General features: G+C 46.9%; 1 protein-coding gene across 1 annotated transcript in view; it reads left to right on the top strand.

Annotated features, from left to right (window-relative positions):
- IQGAP2 (IQ motif containing GTPase activating protein 2) overlaps positions 1-22,361 on the top strand; it is a 291,748-nt gene that overhangs the window by 107,737 nt on the left and 161,650 nt on the right. The window contains 3 exon segments of the mRNA XM_004703528.2: positions 5,093-5,249; positions 10,149-10,226; positions 16,041-16,117. Of these exon segments, the coding sequence (XP_004703585.1) occupies positions 5,093-5,249; positions 10,149-10,226; positions 16,041-16,117 (312 nt within the window).

The following is a 22,361-nucleotide window of genomic DNA, read 5'->3' as shown; positions in this document are numbered from 1 at the left end:
TTTCGTAGTTAGAGCATAGAGGACATGAAAAAACACCCTTTAAGTCACCATTACACTCGTATTACCCAATTTATTAAACGAAAAAGGGAAAATACAGTAAAACATTTTGGACGTTACAATTATCACTTATTATTTATTATATTATTTATGACATCAAGCGTGTACAGTATGAGCCAATCAGTGGCAGTAACGACAGAGCATGCGCTGTTACGCAAAAACCGCGATAGAGTGAAGCCGCGGAAGTCGAAGCGCGAAGTGGTGAGGGTTCACTGTACAAGAATGCCTTGTTCTAACACTGTCCTTCTGTGATTCCTACCCTCCCTGTACAATTGCTGATGACAAAATGGGTGCATGAGCAAATGTGGTGAAGAAGGCAGATGGTTCCGAGCTATTAAAAAATATAGCGTTTGGGGTCTTAAAGCTTGAAGTGAAACAAGCGGCCATTCAGCAGAGAAGCAGCAAGCCCACATGGAGAAAGCACACCAGCCTGTACAATCATGAGGTGCCGTCGACCAAGTAACAGGCCTCAGAAGACCCACAATAAGCAAACAAAACCACATGGTCAAGAATGAGTGGCATCGGAGCAGAGACCCAACGCCCATCTGTGGACAATGGGACGTTCCCTCACAGAGGGGCCACAGGGGAGGGATGAGTCAACCAGGGTGCAGTAAAGCACTGGTGAAACCACTATAGTCCTCTGGTTCCTTTAGGCTTCTCACCCCCCACTGTCATGACCTCAGTGCTTGCCTCTCACTTCTGACTAGACCGGAGCATGTACACTGGTACAGATAAGAGCTAAGGGCTCACGGCACACGGAATCCAGGGGCAGGAATGGGAATAGCAATCCCAGAAAGGTAGGGAGAAGTGGGGTGGTGAGGAAGGGAAAACTGATGGTAATGATCGACACACAATGACACCCCCACCTCCAGGGGGAAGAACAGCAGCAACCATGGGAGAAGGGAGACAACTGTCCTTGTGAGATATGAAAATAATAATCATGTATAATCTATCAAGGGGTCACGAGGTTGGTGGGGGGGAGGGAGGGAAAAAAGAGGAGCTGGTACCAAGGGCTTAATAGAAAGTAATGATCTAGAAAAGAATGATGGCAACATATGTACAAATATGTCTGATACGACATGTATGGATTGTTATAAGAGTTGTAAGAGCCCCCAATAAAATGATCTTTTAATTAAATAAATAAATAAAGCAACCTTTGAACCCCTCCTTCCGCCCCTCCCCCATCCCCCCAAAAGATGTACAACCTTGGAAACCCTGTATAGAGTTGCTATGAGTTGGCTGGGGGTGTGATAGAACGACGAGTGTACTATCCTTCCTTTACGCTGAAAGATGATGGCATGTGTGCTGCTCAACCCGGGGATGCTCACTCCTTCTGGGAGGTAGTCTAGGGTACCTTGCTATCACTCTTGTCCAATACGAGGTTGTGGACCTGGACCGAAGGATTCACTTTTCAGTTTGGTGAGCTCTGGGTACGTAAGAGTCGGTATTAAAGGACCAAGCGCTCTTACCAGTTTACTACCCAGTTCTTTCATGGACTCGCTGTGTAGCCTCAGGCTTTCCAAAGCCTCCGCTTCTTTCACCAGCACATTGTGACCCTGCAGCTTCTTTGTCGCTGGGTGGTTGTGAGGATTGAATGAGCGACCCCATCTAGTGTTAAATCCAGGTATAGCACAAAATAGTGCTGCGTATCATCAATGAGAACTCATCCTTGATGAACACTGACATTATCTTTTGTTTTTTCCAACCAATGACAAAGGAGATGCCTGTTGTTGCAAAATTACAACATTGAAAAGCCTGGTTAGCAGACAGAGACCACTGTAAAGTCGATTGTGGCAGATATAGTTAGGTTAAAATGTAATATTGTAGCACTTGATCTCCATGTTGACCCATTTAAAAGTTGTTTCACTTAAAAAAGAAGGAGGGAGGGAAGTACACCTGGATCCAGGCTCTTGTGTGATGTGAATAGCCTTGCTGTCATGCACAGTCCACGAGTGAGTGGATCACTGTAGATGGAGTTAGGTTAACATGGAGCGAACACTTTACCATTTGATCTCCCTTTTAATCCATTTTAAATTTGTTCTAGTTTTGAATATTTTCTGTTTTCTTTTCAATTGAGTTTTTTTCTGTTTTACATTGTTACAGTTAGGGTGTTTGTGTGGGTTTTTTCAGTAAGTTTGTTGTTGTTGCTGTCCATGTTTTTCTCTCTATGAGATCCAGGGTAGGTAAATCTGTAGAGACAGAAACTGGATTAATGGTTTCTTGGGGGGGGTGGCAGAGGAGTTGGGGGAGACGGGGAACTAAAAACAATGGTACAAAAGAGAAGGACATGTTCTAACATTGATTGTGGTAAGGATTGCCCGCCTCTTCTTGATAGGACTGAATGATTGAATTGTAAGATATGTAGATTATGTAAAACTATTTTTAAAATGGGTGGGGGGTGGTTGAACTTTGACAATGCCTAACTGGTTTTATATATAACCCAAATCTCTCCTAGTCACCTGTACATCATATGATCAAAGCTCATCACCTCCTTGTGTCTGTTCTCTACAAAACCATCATGCTGCCAGATGTAGAGTCTTCTAGAACTTTAGGGCTGGGCAGGACGTCATCATCTGACCCTTCCCATTTCTCCCCTTTCGGAGGAGAAAACGGAGGCCCAGGGAGGTGAGGGGCTTGCCTGAGGCCACATGCAGGCAGGGGTCGAAGTCCAGGTGCAGGGAGCTCCCCAGGGTGTGGCTCTCTCTCTGGCTCATCACATACCTCCTCAACTTCCTTTTCTAAATTCACACCAACTCCCTGGTACTGTTTCCTTGAAATGTCTCTTGGGTTTTCCTCATCTTCATTTCTCCCCGCCTAGTCCAGGCCTTCATTCTCTCGGGTGGGGAAACCCCGACTGAGCGCTTTGTCCCCGGGCATCCACCCATCACACTAGAGTACTTTTCTCTAATGACCACTGTCAGCATGCCACGCCTCTGCTGTGGAGCCGCCAGGAGCTCCCTGGTTCCTGTGGCAACAGACATCAGCCCTCCTCCACCGTGGTGGCGAAGTGGGTGATGAACTGGGCTGCTAAATTCACGGTCAGTAGTTTGAACCCACAAGCCGTTCCTTGGGAGAAAAAGGAGGCTGTCTTCCCTGTAAAGATTTACAGCTCAGAACCCGGCAGAGGCTGTGCCACTCTAGCCTGTAGAGTTGCTGAGAGCTGGAATGGACTCAGTGCTTGATGGCAGTGAGCGAGTGGGTTGGGTTGGTTTTCTACCTCATGTCCCAAGTCAGTGTTGTCTTCAGTGTCCCAGCCCCGGAGCCCTTGGGCCCAGGTTTCCAACACAAGTCAGCCATACCTCTTTTATGCTTTTACTGTGCCCTGCCGGCCCCCATCCCCCCACGCTCTCCTTACCTTTCCAAGTACTTTCTTTTCTAGGCCACCTCCAGCTCCCACCACCATGATTCCTCCCATGTGAACCCACTGGCTCCCTTTGACTCACAAGCGTTCTTTTCCTTTTCTGTGCTGCCCAGCAGCACTGGACACAGTGACTCTCTGGTACTGCTCTCTGGGGCTTCTTTGGAATGATGCTGCCTTCTCAATTGTATCCCATGCAATCGAAGAGAAAGCACTTGAGTTTACTTCTCTCATAGGTCTGGGGTTGGAGGTGCCTGGTCCACAGTCAGGGGTATTGGGGGTTCCAGGGGAGATTCTCCCCTTCTGTGCAGAACACCCAGACTTGAGCCTGAGACACAGCCATCACCTGCCCTGCAGTGCAGGCCTGCGGGTTGCTGTGATGCTGAGCACCTTCAGCAAAGCCTCCAGGCTCAGATGCACTACGAAGAAAAGCCTGGCAGCTACGTGGCAAAAATCAACCAGTGGAAACCCTGTGGAACCGTCACAGCGGTCCAATCCCCAACTGAGCCTGGGAAGGGCTCCTGGTGGGCAGCCAGCAGCCTGTTGTACATGAGTAGATGTGACTCTGGATGGGTTCGAGGGCAGCTAACAAGAACCGATAAATAGACCATGCTGATGAGGGCCACCCTGAGCTTTGAAACTACATTATCCAGAGCTTCACGCAGTTCAGGCATTTGTATGGCGTTCCCAGCTATGTCTGGGTCAGCCGATGGTGCAGAACAGGCTCTGCTGTCTTAGAATCTAAAGGGTCTGTAGGACCAGGGGCTGCTGCACTAATGACCTTCTGGGGCATTGGCTGTACAGGTCCAGTGCTCACCAAGACTTGACGATTTGCTTTTGGATTGATGGCTCGGAGGCAGGGGGCACTGGGAACTCCCCGCGCCCCCCCTTCCCCCGCCGCTGGAGAGCAGGCATTCAATGAGCATTATCCTGAGACTGGCCCCCTCTGGGCACACCAGTGTGGAATAGGGACTTTCCTGTCCACCCACCCGCTGTGTGCCCTTGAACCAGGCATGGATGGCTTGGTGCCCTTTAATCACAGGACTGGCACCAGGTCCTAAGATGTAATCTGACATGTTCTAAAATCTTTGTTCAGGACCTGGTAAGAACGGTATCTTTCCCAGAAGGTACAGAGTATTTGGTATCGAAAAAGGAAAAAGAAAAAGTGTATGTTACTTTGAGAAGACTGCGCTTGCTTCCTGAGTGTTTGGGGCCCCTTTTTCCTGACTCATTTCTGGATGGAGGCAGTACCTGGACTGTGCTTTTCCCACAGTACATCTGCTAAGAGAAGTTTATACTTGGAGTGTGTGTGTGTGTGTGTGTGTGTGTGTGTGTGTGTGTGTGTGTGTTAATGTCAGTAGGACTCATTCTACCCATGCAAAAGAATTTGGCTTTTTTCCCCTTCGGCATGAGAGAACTGGCAAGGACCCAGATAGGGGTGAGGCTGACACAGGCCCCTGGCTGGAGGGAGTTAAACACTTGGATGCATTTATCTCTATTCTGCACCCTGGGCCCACCCAGTAAGCTTTCGCCTCTCACCTGAGACACCTGGAGGTGCTGACCATCCTGCTCCATGGATGCCCCCCCACACACACACATACGCACAGTGGAGTGTTCCCTCTCATTCACAGTCACCCAACCGGGGGAGTCACCTTTTGTCTGCTTCAATCCTTTCAGGTGGATGGAGGTCTGCTTAGTGGAAGAGTTGCCCCCGACCACCGAACTGGAAGAAGGACTCAGGAATGGAGTTTACCTTGCGAAGTTGGCCAAGTTCTTTGCCCCTAAAATGGTATCGGACAAAAAGATCTATGACGTCGAGCAGACGCGCTATAAGGTAACTGGGGTCCGTGGATTTGGGCTTTCAGCCGACAGGGAACGTTTGGTCCTCCACTTCCTTTCCCTCCTTTTACCCTTGGTGTTTCTAGTAGAATTGGGGAGAGGGGGGGGGGGGCAGGGGCCGTGTATCCTTGACCTTTGGAGCCTGATAGTAATCATTCCTGAGGCTGCAGCCCCTTTAAAGGCCAAGGGTTTCTGTCTCTGGCTGAGGTGGGGAGACCTCTGGTTTGCTGGACCTCCCGCTCCCCTCCCACTTCCCTGAGGTCCTTTGTGTGCTCGATTAGGGCTGGTCAGTGGAGAAGGGGGCACTCTTTAGCTCTCTTTGTTCTCTCCACCAAGATGCTTCATTCCTGTGTTCTCTTCAAGGCACCAGATACCCAGCTGGGACTCAACGTGGGGGCCCCAAAGAGTGAGGCCCAAGGCCATAAAAAGCAGTGGTAAGATAGGCAGGAATGCCTTTCTGTTTGGTCTTAAATAAAATGAGACTAACCTCCTTGTGTGTCTCAAGAATTGTTTCCAGGAAAATTTGGAAAAGACTGACAAATAAAAGACTCTTTAAAGCCCTTTAGACAGACAGACAGACATAATAAATAAGTAATGAATGAATAAATCAATAGCACCGCATTTAGAAGGGTTTGGGGCTGAAGAGGAGGAAGCACATGAGGGAGACGGAGCTAAAACAAACACCAGTCCCACCTGGGTTTTCACATCCTGGCCTTTCAGAGGTGCTCATGGAAGTACTATGGAGAAAAGGAGGGTGTGGGGGATCTGCTGTGAAATCAGGGGAGCGGGGAGATAAGACTGGCCAGGGCTCCTCTTCATTAAGGTTGTGTAATGAGTCCAGAGGATTTCCTTTTGCAATTCAGCCTCCTGACTTAAATAGTTGTAATTTCCTATGTAAGAATGAAGGAGGAAGAACATTAGTGACACCCTGCCCCCTGCACTAGATTTGTCTTCAAAGGAGAATTGTAGAATGTTCCGTGTCCCTTTCTCCTCCTTTAACTCTCAGCAGCGAGGAGGGGCAGTTTGGCTGGGCCTCAGCCTGTCTGAAAAGGGGGCTGGTGGCGGGATTCTGTCTGGCATTGTGGACAGTAAGAAGCAGTCCCAGAAACAGAGACCACTTTGGAGTCTTTGACCTTGGCACAGAATTTGATGAGCTGCCTGGGCTAATTCTTTCCTCCTCCTGACACAGCATACACTTTAAATGCAACTGCCACCTAGTCTCGGTCTGGACTCCCTCAGGGCAACGTAAACAAGTACTCTTCTCTTGTTTTCAGAGATCCCTGCCACCACCACCCACTCCCCTTCCCCCCCACACACATATGATTTAAACCAACCTAAGATTTTTGGTAGGGATTCCTGGTGGTAGAATGGGTTATGCATTGGGCTGCTAACCGCAAGGTCAGCAGTTCGAAACCACCAACTGCTCTGTGGGAGAAAGATGAAGTTTTCTCCTCCCTTCAAGGGTTACACAGTCCCAGAATATCACAGGGACAGTTCTACGCTGTCCTGTAGGGTCGCTGTGAGTCCGAATCAACCCAGTGGCAGGGAGTACTGTTTGGGAGGAGCCCCTTAATGGTACAAACAGGTCATGTGTTAACCGCAAGGTCGGCAGTTCAAGTCCACCCACAGGTGCCTTGAACTAAGGTCTGCCATTGATTTCTAAGGAATCCGCCACGGAGAATCCTCTGGAGCACACTTCTGGGACAACCCTGAGGTCTCCCTGAGTAGAGCTGATGCTATAACAACTGGTTTTTGGTTTGGGTTATGATTTGAGATAGGAGCAGGAAAATCAAATTGTCAGTGTTTTGTTACAAAATGAAATTCCTGTAGGGCCCCAGCAAGGAGCGACTCCCGAGTGGAGCAGATGGTGAGAGGGGAAACGGTGCTGTGTGGCAGCGCCGCAGGGCCACTGGCGAGCTGGGTGAGCAGAAGAAGCGATACCAGGCGAAGGGAAGTGGCAGAAGGAGGGGGGTTGATGCCAGCCGTGGCGTGGGAGCCCCTCCTCGCTGCTGAGAGTTAAAAGTGGGGGTGGGGGGGACACAGGACACATGGGAACTACCCTGCCATTAATTCACTACATTATAAAAAGAAAGAAAGAAAAAGCGGAGTTTGTGTTATGTTTTATTAAATCCCTGAGAGAGAGTACTCAGTGTCCTTGATGGAAATTTCCCCGTGATTTGCCAGGTAGTCCTGTGTCCTTATTTTAAAGCCTTCTGCATCTCCTACAGAAATGAAGAGAGATCGGCTTTGTGAGCAGGCGCCTTAACGTCCTGTTCTTTAGGACGAAAGCCCACCACGTGGTCCTTTCCAAAGAGCACTAAATCATGGGACTGTGGCGGAGAGGCTGGGACATGAGGGAACACTCACTAGCCCAGGCCGACCCTCCTAATGTGCCATCTGGAAACCCTGAATCCTGTCGACTTGGGCTCTCGGCACAGCGTCTGCCAAGGCCGTAAAATAGTACCCGTCTCTTGGGCAGCATGTCCCCATGGTGAAGCTCGGCCCCAGGGCCCCAACAGCCTCAGTCTTGGCACAGATGGCTTTGGCGACCATCGTTGAAGCAAAGGGGAGCTTTCGTGCTGTCCATCCCATGGGACACCTTGGTGAAGTTGGGTCAGCCTCCTAAATGTGAGGGTCCTCCCCTCACTGCCTCTGCCACTCGCCCCAGCTCTGTGTGCTGATGCCTGTCTCAGTTGTGCCACAGCAAGCTGTGGAAGAACTGGGTTGGCCCTTTCCTTACCAATGCCTCAGTGAATGGTGTCGAGTCTGGCCCGTAGTAAAAAAAACCCAAACACTCCAAACTCACTGCTATTGAGTCGATTCCGACTCACAGAGACCCTACAGGACAGACTAGAACTGCCCCTGCGGGTCTCCGAGACTGTAACTCTTTAGGGGAGTGAAAGTTTCATCTTTTCCCCATAGAGCTACAGGTGATTTTAAACTACCGGCCTTGTGGTTAGCACAAGGCATAGCCCTCTACACCCCTTTATAGTAGGTGCTTGGTAAATAGGCGTTCGGGGTAAAAAGGAGCAGTAGATCTCCCTTGCTTCCTTGTTTTATTCAGTACTTACCCAGAGTACTTAGGGTCGAGCATTGTGCCTAGATTCCTAAGGGTGATGTTCAAACCTCCTGCAAAACCCCCTGACAGGATGCATGTACACTGGGTGGATTCCTAGATTCCATCCAAGATTACTGAGTCAGAATCTCTTAGCGTGAGAGCCCAAAAGCAGCATTCTTCATAATCAACTACAGGGGATTCCCTCTACCCCACCTCTTAGGAGCAGTGAGATTTGACAACCGTTGTACCAATAAAACGAGTTGTGGTTGAGTTGATTTCCGCTCCACGATGACTTCCTAGGTGTCGGACTAGAACTTTGCTCTGTAGGATTTTCAATGGCTGTGATTGTTTTGGAAGTAGATTGAACCACCACCCTGTGGGGCAGCAGCCAAGGGTGTCAACTCTTTTCACCACTAAGGACTCCATAGGCGTTACAGGGAAAGAAGACAATTACTCTGGGACAGAAATACCTATAGGGTAAACTGTTCATCCATACGACAAATACTATATACACTCGAGTATAAGCCAGATCGATTATCAGCCGAGGCACCTAATTTTACCACAAAACAGCATTCAAAATGTGCTGGGAAATGCGGCTTCTACACGAGTATATATGGTACTTACCAGTCCGTGCCTGCTGGGTGCCAGGCTCTGCTCCAGGCACTGGAGGCATGTGGTCAGCAGAACAGACATGGTCCTGGTTGCATGGAGCTCACAGTTCAGAGACAGAATGGAAGGGCATGCGTCATTATCGATTGTGCAAAGTATCAGAAGAGGGGGGAAAGAGTGCTATGACCGAGTGGTAGGGAGGACATGGGCTTTGTGAAATAGCATAAGTATCTGCCAAATGTTCATTGCCTTGTACAAGAGCTGGCAGCAACAAAACTACCTTCTGTTCAATGACGATGACTATAGCAGCTCTCAGAAGGTGGACAGTGCCAGACCTTCTGCCCGCGGATGTGCATTATGTGATAGAACTTGGCCCTGCGTTCTTCTGTGTGCCTCTATTAAAATAAAGAACCAACATTGGGCTGGGCAAGTCATTAAGTAGAAATGCAATATCCTTTAAAAATAGTAATGGTTCATTACATGTTACAACTGAGTGAGGTGCAGGCAAGAATCCTGTATTTATACACTGCCCCCCCCCAAAAAAAAAACAGGAAAAAAATACTGTCTAATTAGAACAAAGATAAAAGATATAGAAACATTTTTATTTAATGAGAAAAAGAGGTTCTTTGGGGTGTGCTCATCGAAGGAGCCGCTCTTCCACAAGGCCAAGGTTAGGGTTAAGTGGTAGGAGGGGTAGTTTTTAATAATAGCTTGAGATTGTGGGATGGTTTTTGTCTTCATCTTTATTTTTCTTATTTTCAAGAGCAATCTTATTACATTCGTAAATAGAAAAAAAATTAGTGGTTTTTTAAAAATAATTTTTTTTTTTCAGGAGTGGATAGGCAACTCGGCCATAATTGCCAAAATCATGACAGCTTTGAGCATTTGCTCATGCAGGCACACGTACATGCACATCTTCACACATGGCTCACGAACTGTCCCTAGGCATGTGATTGACATTAGGGGGGGTTCTCTGAGAACTCTAGTGAGAACCATCTCGGATGAGTGTACTTGTGGAAACTGCTTGGTCCAGCCATCTGAGGGGGTCAGAGTGTTGCTGAAGTTTAGTCCTGTCTTCTTGTTGTCTCTAGCTGTTTTATGTGAACATAAATAATTCTATTCCAGGAGAAGCGCAGTGGGAGAGGATCCTGGTAATGGGGAGTAAAAAGAAACAACGATAACAACTGGCTTGGATTGTTGTGTGATGTCCTTTTCCCTTTCTCTTAGCGGTCCGGTCTTCATTTCCGACACACGGATAATACTGTCCAGTGGTTAAGAGCGATGGAGTCTATTGGTCTACCTAAGGTAAACCTTCTTGTACCATAACCTAAACAGGGCAGCCAAAGGGCTGGGGTGCAGACACTCGCCATGGACTAGGATCTGGCAGAGTCTGTTAATGTGGTAGCATGACTTCTTGCCCGAGGCAGGAGAAACACAAGAACTGAACAAAAAACATGAAAAGGCCTCTACGGGAGGGAGAGTGGGTAGTTAAGAGGGAACCGATTACAAGGAACTATATGTGACTTCCTCCCTGGGGGACGGACAACAGAAAAGTGGGTGAAGGGAGACGTCGGACAGGGCAAGATATGACAAAATAACAATTTATAAATTATCAAGGGCTCATGAGAGAGGGGGGAGCGGGGAGGGAGGGGAAAAATGAGGACCTAATGCCCGGGGCTTAAGTGGAGAGGAAATGTTTTGAGAATGATGAGGGCAATGAATGTACAAATGTGCTTTACACAATTGATGTGTGTGTGGATTGTGATAAGAGTTGTAGGAGCCCCTAATAAAATCATTCGAGAAAAAAAAGAAAAGGCCTCTACAGAATCCTAAATGGGAGAACTGAAAACTAAAAGATAGACACAGAGGTGCTTCCCACTCACCTCCCTCCACCCCTAACCACCACCAAAGGATGGTCTTCTGTATGTCGACCTAGCCTGGTCTAGGTCTTGTAATACTGCGATCGTCCTAGATTTCCGCTTTTGTGATTGACAGTTCACTCTGCAGAATCCTCTCCACATTCATTCATGTGATAATGTATTTTGAGAATTCATCATTACTTCTTATGCCTGCACAGTAATCCTTTGTGCGTACACACTCAGTGTGTTTATTCATTTCTATGTTGATGAGCAGTAAGGCTGCTTGTACCATTTTGCTATTGTGAATAATGCTGCAGTGAACATCTCTCAAACTTACTGCCATTGAGGCAATTTTAACTCATGGCAACTCTGTAGGATGAGGTAGACCTGCCCCTGTGGGTTTCTAAGACTGCAAACTTTCACAGGAGTAGAAACCATCATGTTTCTCCTACAGAGCGGTTGGTGGTTTCGAACTCATAGCCCACTGTGCCACGAGGGCCCCGGCAGTGAACATAGGTGTACATATATCTGCTCATGTCAGGAGTTTTAGTTCTCTGGAGTGCCTAGGGGTGGCTTTGCTGGATCGTGGGTTATTACTTTACATTGAGTGGATATCACCCGCTACCTTGAGGGATTAGGGTACTAGGTTTGAGCACTTTGGGCCATAGTCTCAGGAGGCAAGTAGACTACCATAGCTCATAAAAGATAATGTTCTACAACGTTATTTGGTAACTAGTGTTTAGGGTCTTACAGCCTCGCAAGGGGCCATCTAAGCTAACACTAGAAGATTGTTTGTATCTAGAGCAAAAAAGAAAGGAGGGAACAAGGACTCGGAAGGGAGTCTATAGCACTGATAGTTCACATGAACCATGTCTCACCCATCTTGAGACCAGAAGGCTAGACGTGGTGCCCGGCTCCCACTAACCAACCATCCTGAGTGGTGGAATGGGAATAAAATATAGACCAAAACTCAACTTCCTGGGAAAAAAGATCCAGACTTCCTGCCCCATAGAGACCAGCGAAAACTATTGCCCTGGGATACTCATCAAACTTGACACATAAACAACTCCTGGCAGTCACTCGCCAGCCAAGAGACAGCTTGGCTCATCAAATAAATCCTGTCCCTCATGAGTACTGTGTCTCCCAGTGAGACCTAGAGTGCAGACAAGAAGGTCAGGGGGCAGCAAGGAAGCCGGGAAGAGAGGAAAATGGAACGCCCAGGATGGAACTCCCGGGAAGCCTGCATGTTCTGAAAGTGTAATCATTGTCTCAGAATAACAGAGAGAAACTGTAAGTGGAAAGGGTAGTTTTCCATGTACATTTGCTCTTCAATCACAATTTTAAAAAAGCAAAACCCTGTGGACCACAGTTCCACTCGGTTGCCCTGAGTCTGAGTCAATTGGACAGCAGAGTATTTATACTTTAAAAGATGGTAAGTAGTGATGATGGTACAACTCTTTTTAAACTGATAGGACTATTGTATGATATGTGAATTACATATCAATAAAGCTGTTTAAAAGTGATGTGTTGTTAGATAGTTATACCTTTAATATAAATTATTGTTATAAAGTATAACCTTTTAATATAAATTATTGTTATAAATGATATCGCTGTAAACTCTAAAATCTAGGTGGCTATAGCTCTTAGTGCTGAGATAGGTGTCTAAAATAGTTGGATTTAAAAGTTCGTTCTGCCTCTGTGCAGAGCTTGTTGGGTTCAAAGCGCAGGCACTCTTAGGCTTGTGAAGGGAACAGACAAGCGGGAGATGAGGAAGTAAACGTGATGACATTTGGAAACACTACACTCTCTTTGAAAGATTTTATTTTGAAGTAACTGTAGACTCACCAAAAGTTTAAAAAGTAGCATAGAGTTCTGTATGCCCTTCCACCCGCTTCCCCAATTCTGCCATCGAGTCAGGGCCAACTCCTGGTGGTCCTCTGAGAAGGGTAGAACTGTCCCTGTGAGTCTCTGAGACTGTAACTTCGTATGGGAGGAGAAACACGGTCTTTCTCCTACGGAGCAGCTCGTGGTTTCCAACTGTGGGCCTCTGGTTAGCAGCCCAGCACGTAACCACTCCATCACCAGGACTCCGGAAGCTCAGAGTGGACAGTTCTACTCTGTCCTCCAGGGTCACTCCAAATTGGAACGGACTCGATGGCAGTGAGTTAGAAGGATGGGCCTGGGTGGCAAACCGATTAATGAAAGAAGTGATTCAAGTAGAATTGGTGTAGAGGAAGGTGTTCCATTCTTGATTAGGATCGTCTCAGTGTGCTTGATAGTCTGGACGTCAGCCTTTTTAAACCGCGTGGCTATTGGGTAAGGCTTCCTTTCATTCTGGGCCAAGCAAGGAATCTGCATAGCAGATTCTGTTTTAATGTTGATTTTAATTACACGATCATCCCTGCCTTACTGTAGGGGTCAGAGAGTAACACTGACTCAATTGACTTTCAAGTATTTGAAAGATACTTTTAATCACAGGGTTGTGGGTTTGAGCTCCACCTTGAGTGCCAACTGTTTGCCTCCATTATACTCTCTTAGGGCCTTCTCATGCCTCCATCATATTTGCTGACATTCATTCACCAACAGAGGCCAGTTCTGTGCCTAGCGCCGTACAAGGTCCTAGAGAAGCACTCTGGATCACCATAAAGAAGTCCTGGTGGGGAAACAGTTTACGGACACGGCTGCTAAAGGGAAGACTCACAGTTCGAACCCACCCAGAGGCTAGAAAGCCCTCTGGGGCAGTTCTATTCTGTAACACGTCAAAAACGGACTTCAAAGTCCCTAACAACGCTGAGCTCCACATCAACCCTGTTGTCTTCCCAAAGGAAGGCACATTCACAGTGATTCTCTGGGAGAAAGACAGAAGGGGGCTGGCCAACAGCACGGCGAGATGGGGTGCACTTGTCCTCCTCTTGCCTAGTTGAGCTCCGAGGCTGAAAATGCTCTTCCGAATTGGGCATCCTCTTCTACTTCTTACGGTTAGGACAGGTTAGGACAAAGTCGGAAAGGGCTTTGACATTCCTTAGGCTCCACATGGTTCTCTTGGAGCCCTGGTGGTCTAATGGTTATGAGTTGGGCAGCTAACTGCAAAGCCAGCAGTTCAAAACCACCTCAGCTGCTCTGAGGGAGAAAGACAGGGCTTTCAACCCACATAAAGAACTACAGTCTTAGAAGCCCGCTGGGGCAGTTGTACCCTGTCCTGTAGGGTCACTGTGAGTCGCCATGGACTGGATGGCCATGAGTTAATCAGTTTCAGTACAGAGACATTCCTTTAAATACTGTGTGTGTGTGTGTGTGTGTGTGTGTGTGTAGGTTTTTTTTTCTTACTGACTTTAAAGAACGGCTGGAACCCTGGTGGCTTAGTGGTTTGGACTGCTAACCACAAGGTCAGCACTTTGAAACCACCAACCAGCTCCTCAGGAGAAAAATGAGGGTTTCTACTCCCATAAAAAGTTAATCTCAGAAAAGCACAGAGGCCATTCCACCTTGTCCTGTAGGATCACTTTAAGTTAGACTTGATTTGATGCCAGTGAGTTTGCAGGGTTTTTGGTTAAAGAACTAGCAAATTAGTCCCAAGAAAAATCCCCTTAGGTATAACATTTTGAAGCTTTTTCACCCCTAAGAAGGCAGCAGCAAATCAGCCAATACAGATGAAACATTCCAATCACTGCTTTGCACCTATAAGAACCCAACGGGAGCGTCAGCAATGCATGTATACTGTGACCAAAACCATGTCTCCAAGAGAGGGGAGATGTTAGTTGGTTATGCAGTATCCAATATCATCACCTTCTTGCCTGGCTAGCTAAGTTGGTGGAGCTTGATACTTTTAATCACAGGGTTGTGGGTTTGAGCCCCACCTTGGGTGCCAACTGTTTGCCTCCATTATACTCTCTTAGCGCCTTCTCATGCCTCCATCATTTTTGCTGAAATCCTTCTTATGATTAATTGTATTCCTCCCATTAATAACTTGGGAAACTTGGCTTCTTTCTTGCTGTTTTGTTTGGCCATTTCCAATAGAAAATTGCATCTGAATATCAACTACTCCCATATGGTACATGATTTGTTCTTGTTTTTATGTTAAGTTTTAAAAAATATGGATTGAAAGTGAGCGATGCTGATATGCTTATCTTACTCTTAGAAGCTGCCAGCTTGATGGTCCGTTTCTTGGTGTTTAGGATTAGAGAAGCCTGGTGCCCCAGCTTACGATCTGTTTCTTATCAGGCTTTTGATTTTAAGTTTACCAAGAATATGGAAATGCTTTTTTTTTTTTAAAAAACCTTCAATGTTCATATTTTTCAATTTCATAATTCCATATTTAGGCATTTATCCAAAAGAAATAATCAGGTGTTCCCAAAGTTCAGGGATGTTCATTACAGTGATTTGCGACACGGGGAAAAAATTAGGCATGAAATACATATTCAAATATTGGGGAACTGGTTAAATTGTGGTTCAGAAATATAAAAGACCCATTCATAGGCATCCGTTAGAACGGATGTTTTTGTGAAGGTGATGGAGCATAAGTGTATCCTGTTTCACTTAAAGCATGTTTAGAATATGTAAAGTTTTGTTTTTATACATAGACATACATAAACAGAGGCTTGTGCAGGAAAAAGAAAAAAAAAACCTGGAAGACTATAATAGCCCCAAAATGCTAAAAAAGTGCCTATCTGAGAGGTGAGATTATAGGTCGTTTTTCCCTTTGTACTTTTTATGCTTTCCAGATTTCGTTTAGTGAGGATGTCTTGCTTCCATCAGGAAGGGGGAAAGCCGAGTGTGTTCGTGTGCGTGCACACCCCACAAAATTTATAGAACTATGTAGCCACGTTTTTATTGTTTAACAGTGTAATAGAGGGGCCCAAGAAAGATACCCTTCTCGTGGGGCCTCTGAGCAGTCACACGAGTGAGACAGCCCTGCTAAACCCTCTGGAAACCGCTTCACTTCTTCCCACCTCCCACCCCTTCCTCCCACCCGCTCACCATGTGCCCTGAAGCTAAGCTAGCCCGTCTTGCAGAGTCAGCCTTCTTGGCCTGGCAGGCCGTGCCCCCGCCACTCTCCTCTGAGCCGCCAGGCAGGGTGCTGTCAGGCTGAGGACACGGTGATTGGACCTTCTGTAGACCAAGATGAGACACGTGCTGGGAGCTTCTTCAGCGTTTAAATAAATCTAGCATCACAAAGACCGTCAAGCAGGGGTTCTGTGGGGAGTTAAAATAACTGTGCAAGGCAAACCATAATAAACTCATCGTTTCTTTTGTTTCCCAGATATTTTATCCAGAAACCACAGATGTCTATGATCGGAAAAACATACCAAGAATGATCTATTGCATTCATGCACTGAGGTAGGAGAACCGCAAACCCTCTAGGAGGTGGAGCCAAGCACAGCTACAACTCCTGCTTTAAAACAGAGCTCCCACATTACTTTAATAACTTGGAAAATTGCTTTTCTGATTTAAAAAAAATTTCAGAAATAGAAAACCAGGAAATAGCTGAGAAAGCCTTAAAGTGTGCTAAAGAAAGCGTTTTAAGCAGCAACTTCTAGGAATCCAATTCTAATAACGATCATATTCTTGAGTGAATCTAGTTTGCAATTATAGCTGAAATGCCTCCAATGAGCAGCTTTAATGGTTACCATCAGTTTGATACTTGTTCAATGATTAAGGAAGTTGAAGATAAGGGTGGTTTCTTTTGACCTTTTTGTTGACTAGAAGTTGTATCCTGAGAAGGGCAGATGTTGTTTTAAATCGGTCATATGAAGGCACCACCTTCATTGTTGCAAGGTAATTGGTGAAGAATTGCATTTTTGAAAATGTTGAAATCTTGCTAGTTCAGTTATTTGTTTTATTTTTGGTTCAGAAGAATGAAATTTTTTTATGGTATGAATGGATTCTGGAAATCCAGTGTGTCCCTCTTGTCTTGTGTGGACGCAGGTAATGATTGGAAGGCTTCAAGCGTAATTCCATGTTAAATTCGCTTGAGAACATCTGCCTTGTGTTTGTATCACTCACAGTCACTTTGCTGGCAGCTCGCTCTGCCTCGAGGTTTATATTAACTTCTTCCGGGCCCTTTTCCTTTCCAAAGGAAAAGGGTTTCTCCAATAACTCATTGCATACAGGTCTTCTGGAGAAAGATTTGGGTTATGTCACATAATTGGATATTTTCCCCCCAGTCCGTTCTTTGGAGATTACTTTGACAAATGAAAGTTGCCAGAAATGTAGACCAAATGTAGTTGCCTTTCTATATTTCTATTTTATTTTTAATTCAAATGATTTAGAACTGGGGGGTGGGGTGGGGGAACCTACCTCTGTGTCATCCTTCTCAACTACGAGTATCTTTAACGCCAGCAGGCTTTTTACAAGCTGCTTGTGCAAAAGTGCTTATTTTGTGCACTGTTTTTAAATGTGTTGCGCAATGTTCTTTACCAACTGTTCTGCAAGGACTTAGAAGTGTCCCTGAAAGCTGTAACCACTACCATGCTTGTGATCTGCTAAGCCAGCTGCTGCCCCCCCCCCCACCACACGTCCTTATTAATGATATTATCCTAGCCATGCATCACCTTGCTAATCTCCATCATGCTCACAGGGTGTCCTGTATAAGCTTCCATTGATTTCCTGAAGTGGGCACCTGGGACGTCCATGTTAAACTGCGTATGTGAAAACAGTGTGCTCTGTTCCTTTCTGGTGAGGCCGCTAAGCCAGTATGTGTTTGCCATAGGTGTCATTTGGCTTGCACAGCTTGGTGCAACAGGAGGAAGCACCTTCTTGTTTGTTATTGCCAGGGCGCGTGATGCTTTCTGGGGCAGGGGTTTGTTTTCCCGCAGTTATTCAGTTACTCCCCAGGGAAGTCTCCACTGCTCCCCCCCCACCCCCACCCCTTCATTCGACCGCTCTTGGGTCTTACCATTCACCAGATCCGTTCTTTAAGCATGACCTTTGCTCTTTGAAAGCAGGACTGACTTCTCATAAACAGAGTTCACTCCAAGAACCCCCTCACTCTTCCCTCTTCTAAATGTTTGGCTTCAGGTAGGTGAGACATATTGCCTGGCTGCCTCTCAGTGACCGAGGAGGCCTGGTGGTGTAGTACGTTACCAGGCTGCCAAACCCAAGGTCAGCAGTTCGGAAGATGAGGCTTCCTGTTTGGTAAAGCGTTACCCAGCCTCGGCAAACTCAGAGAGGCCGTTGACCGTGCCCTATAGGGTAAGGTGACCAGATGTCCCGCTTTGTGGCGTTTGAAAAAAGTCCCAATTTTTGGAAAGAATGCAGGACAAGCTAAGGAACGGTCTGTTTGGTCCATATAGACCAAATTTTTATTCAAGAAACCCCACCCCCACCCCGGTCAATGGTGTCCCACTTTAAATCTGGTCACCTTACTATAGAGTCGCTCTGAGCCCGCATCAACTCGGTGGCATTGAGTTTGGGGTTTTTGGTTTGCTTCTCAGTAGGGACCTGGGAAATGCCTGGGTGTGTATAAAGATTTATAAGCATTTTACATATATTTCTGAAGGCGTTTTCTGCTATGATTTTGAAATGAGGCAGCCAGTCTCTGAAATGAGGCCGGTCTTGTGCTGAGCAGGGCCCCGGTGGAAGCGGGGTAGCAGGAAGAGTACTGTGTTCCCCCTGCATAGTCAGAACTTTGCACATGCACATGCATGTCTCTAGCCATTTTATCTTGCCTGCACACACAGCCACCTGGCTGCTGTGGAAACTTGTCATTACCTGATAGGGCATTAGGCAGCTCAGGTGTTCTGATTATGTAGCTCAGAAGCCAGCCAGGGGTGGTCTCCCAGGGAGTTAAGCTTACCTACCAGGGGTCACCTTCTTCCTGCCCCCGGCCTGTGGGCCTGACCCAATCTACAGAGGTCACGATTGCCCCTGCCCGGGGCCCTGCAAGGTTGTCTGTTGGGCCCTACCCTCTGGCCGTGGGTTGAATTACCCGATGCAGAAAGAGCCCCTGGGTTCCCGTTGGTCCCTGCAGTCCCCTTCCCTTGCCAGGCCCTTCCCCTGTCACCGTGTCTCAGGCCCCAGGCCCCTTGCCTGACTTTGATTGCGCCCTTTGTCAGCTTAAGTTCAAACCCAGACTCCACTGACTGTCACCACAGCAGCCCCATGGGAAATTCTCAAGCTTTACCTAAGGTAGGCAGACACCTTAATAATGAGGGGTCTCTTTCTTTTACAAAGAAATGCTTATCATACTTTACTCATTAAAAAAAAAACAACCAAAAAAACCCCCGATATACTCATTGTAGATAACATTGGAGAATTCAGAAAGAGTGTCAGAAAAAAGAACACCTGATATCTGTATCTCAACAGCGAAGTCCTGGTAGCATAGTGCTGGTAACGTAGTGGTTACGCTTCTGCTAGCTGCAAGGTCAGCAGTTCAAAACCTCCGGCCACTCCACAGGAGAAACACGGAGCTTTCTACTCCCAGAAAGATGTAGTCTTGGAAACCCACAGGGGGCATTTCGCCCCTGTCCTGTGGGGGTGCTGTGAGTGGGCAGCAACTGGATAGCAGTGAGTTAGATCTCCATAGCCAGGGAAAGCCACGGCTGCTATTTTGATGTCTTTGGACTGTGTGCAAGGAGCCCTGGCGTTTGAGAGGAAGAAGACGTAGCAGGTTGCTTTTGAAATGACTGCTGCTTGGGAATCCCTGTGGGATAGTTCTTGGCTTATAAAGTTGCTATGAGTTAGAATTGGCAGCGGTGAGGTTTGGCTTGGGGTTGGGGTTGCACTCCATATGCGTGTTTGGCATATTTTCCTTGTGTGGCTTCCTTCAGAATGCGACACAGCCTGTGCAGTGCAAAAGAACCAGCTCAGTCCCGTAAAGGGCCTTCCTAACAAGATATAGCTACTCCTTGGTGGTGTTTATCCTTTCACGTCTGGAGGCTTTGTATGATAGAGAAGAATATCGGTTGCATTTTATGTAATGTCCAATTTTACTTTTAGAATCACTATTAAAATAGTTCTTAAGTACTTGAACGTGATTTATAAAGCTGAATTCTCTTAAACAGATTTAGCAGAACTAATTTGGGTGGTACACTTCACACGCCTTCCTGAACCTATGCTGAAAGACCCACCAGGTTTCCCTCATTCCTTCAAGATTCATACACTGAATTTTGACTCACCCTTGGATGGTGCTGTGGGTTAGACATTGAGCTGCCCACTGAAAGGTCACCAGTTCAAACCCACCAGCCGCTCCTCCAGAACAGTGAGGCTGTCTACTCCCACAAAGATTTACAGCTGCTGTGTGTGGGAGTCCACGTGACAGCACCGAGGGTAGTTTTGTGGTTGGTCTCACTCACTGCCATTGAGTTGATGTTCGCTCATAGCAGCCCTACAGGACAGGGTAGACCTGCCGCTGTGGGTTTCTCAGACTGTAACTTTTTTATTTTTATTATTTTTTTAATCATTTAAAAATCTATCACCATCCATCCATCCATCCATCCATTGTGTCAAGCACATTTGTACCTATGTTACCATCATCATTTTCAAAACATCTTCTTCCTACTTGAGCCGTTGGTGACTGTAGCTCTTTATGGGAGTAGAAAGCTCCATCTTTATGGAAGATGAGCCGTCCTTGAATTAACATGATAAGCAGAAGAACACCTCTTCATGTCTGCCATCGTTACAGGTCTAGTTTCTGACTAATCAACTGACGACCAGAACATGCATGGTTCTAACTGGTTTGGGATTTTTTTCGTAACGCCATTCAGATCCTTGCCACAGGGCATCAGACTGAGTTTCCTTTGGGAGGGGCGAACTTTACTTGCTAATCAAACCTTTTTTAATGCATGACTTTCAGGTAGGTTTTTATTTGCGACCCGTCTCTCGCCACACTTCTACCCACCCCCATCCCCCTGAAATGCGTGGCTTTCAGTCTCACTGGGTGTGTTGCGTAGCCCACTGCCATGTCATGATGATGTATTGCTTTGATCTGTTAGCATTCTTAAGAGCTTATGCATGCCTTTTTAATATTTTCTTGAAATTAGTTGGGCTCTGTAGAGATTTCCATCCCTCAGGAGCAGGGGGATTTGCACTGTTCAGAGCTCATTGGGCCATTTTGCTGATTTATCACCAAGGGTTGTGCCTCTGGCGCCTCTCTGCTTGATGACGGAGTGTGGCCCATCGGTTAGACTCCCTTTTCACACCTGGTTATTCTCATGACCACCTGTGCTCCTCAGCACTGCCTTGTGTTGGGACACTTCTTTGTTTCCGGTCCTGGGCTTTCTTCTCTCCTGTAGAACATAAACAGGTAAGTGTTGTTGATGTTGGGTGCCATCCAGTCAGTTCAGGCGCAGGAGAGTGAGCCCCACCCGGCTCCGTGCCATCTTCCCAGCAGTGGCTGTACGTGAGCCCATTGTTACAGCGGCTCTGCCGTCCATTTCATTGAAGGTCCTCCTCTTTTCCGCCGACCCTGTACCAAGCATGGGGTCCTTCTCCAGGGACTGGGCTCTGTCCATCGAACCCATGTTTTAATAGGATCCCCCAACTTCCTGGATCAGTCGGCAGAATTCTGCATGTCCTGCTGCATCTACTTACTCACTGCAACTGTGCGCATTTTATCGGGTTTTCTGTTTGTCGTTATTGTGAGCAGTTAGCCGTTCATGGATTTGACTGAGATAAGTAGCTTCTTTTTCAGGGGAGCAGATTGCTTCCCTGTGGACAGTGGGAGCCCTGCCTGACCAGCTGCTTTGGGCGTGCAGCGCTGTCTGACAGTGTCTGAAACACCCCACTTTATTGTCACCAGCATGGTCTACACTTGTCCAGAGTAGTCTTGCTCTAAAACATGCCACGTACTCTTTACAAAGAACCCTTCTGAAGTCGGGTGTTCAAATTGAGTTTCCAAGTTTAACGTCTTAGGGTCCTGGATTTCGCCTTTCTGTACGAGGGGCTTCAAAATATCACATTACCTTCTCATTCGAAGTTTCCCGTGAACTTTTTGCAGCCCACCTTACAGTTAATTCGAGGAAGAAGAGTCTGTTATACTGACTGTTACATTAGTTAAATCTGCTGCACAGACCTCTTTAACGTGTTGAAAAGCAGGAGGATGCTCGGAGCACGAAGGTGTGCCTGACCCAAGCCATGGTCTGGCGCACTCCCTCGTATGCAACCAGTAGTCGGGATGTATTGGATTCCCTCTTGAAGTCCATCACTGGCTGAACTGTTGGTAGCACAGGTTCTCACGTCATCCGTTGGAATAGACTGGGAAGCAGTGACCCGTCGGTAAGGGGATACTGTGGTGGTTCAGCGGTCGAATTCTCAGCTTCCATTCAAGTGTAATTTCCAGACAGTGTACCTCTTGAGCAGCCCCTTCGTGCCCGTCAGTGGAGGCTTCCCTGTAGCGGAGATGTTGAACAGGTTCCTGCAGAGCTTCCAGACTTGGAAGAAAAGACCTGGAAATCCGTGACAAAAACCAGCCACGGAGACCCTGTGCATCCCAGCCCAGCATGAAGAGCGCGCAGGACTGAGAAGTGTGCGGTCCCACTGTGCATGGGTCGCCAACTCAGAGCCAGCTAGCACCAACCACAGGAAAACTAAAAAAGCAGTGGCATCAGACTTGGATTTCGCACGCCTCCAAGTTTGTATAGTT

The sequence above is a fragment of the Echinops telfairi genome, unplaced genomic scaffold, assembly GCF_000313985.2.
Source record: "Echinops telfairi isolate 266 unplaced genomic scaffold, ASM31398v2 ScPeMD7_7469;HRSCAF=8507_1, whole genome shotgun sequence".
NCBI lineage: Eukaryota > Metazoa > Chordata > Mammalia > Afrosoricida > Tenrecidae > Echinops > Echinops telfairi.
The sequence above is the reverse complement of the archived record's forward strand: the minus strand, read 5'-3'. Positions and strand labels throughout refer to the sequence as shown.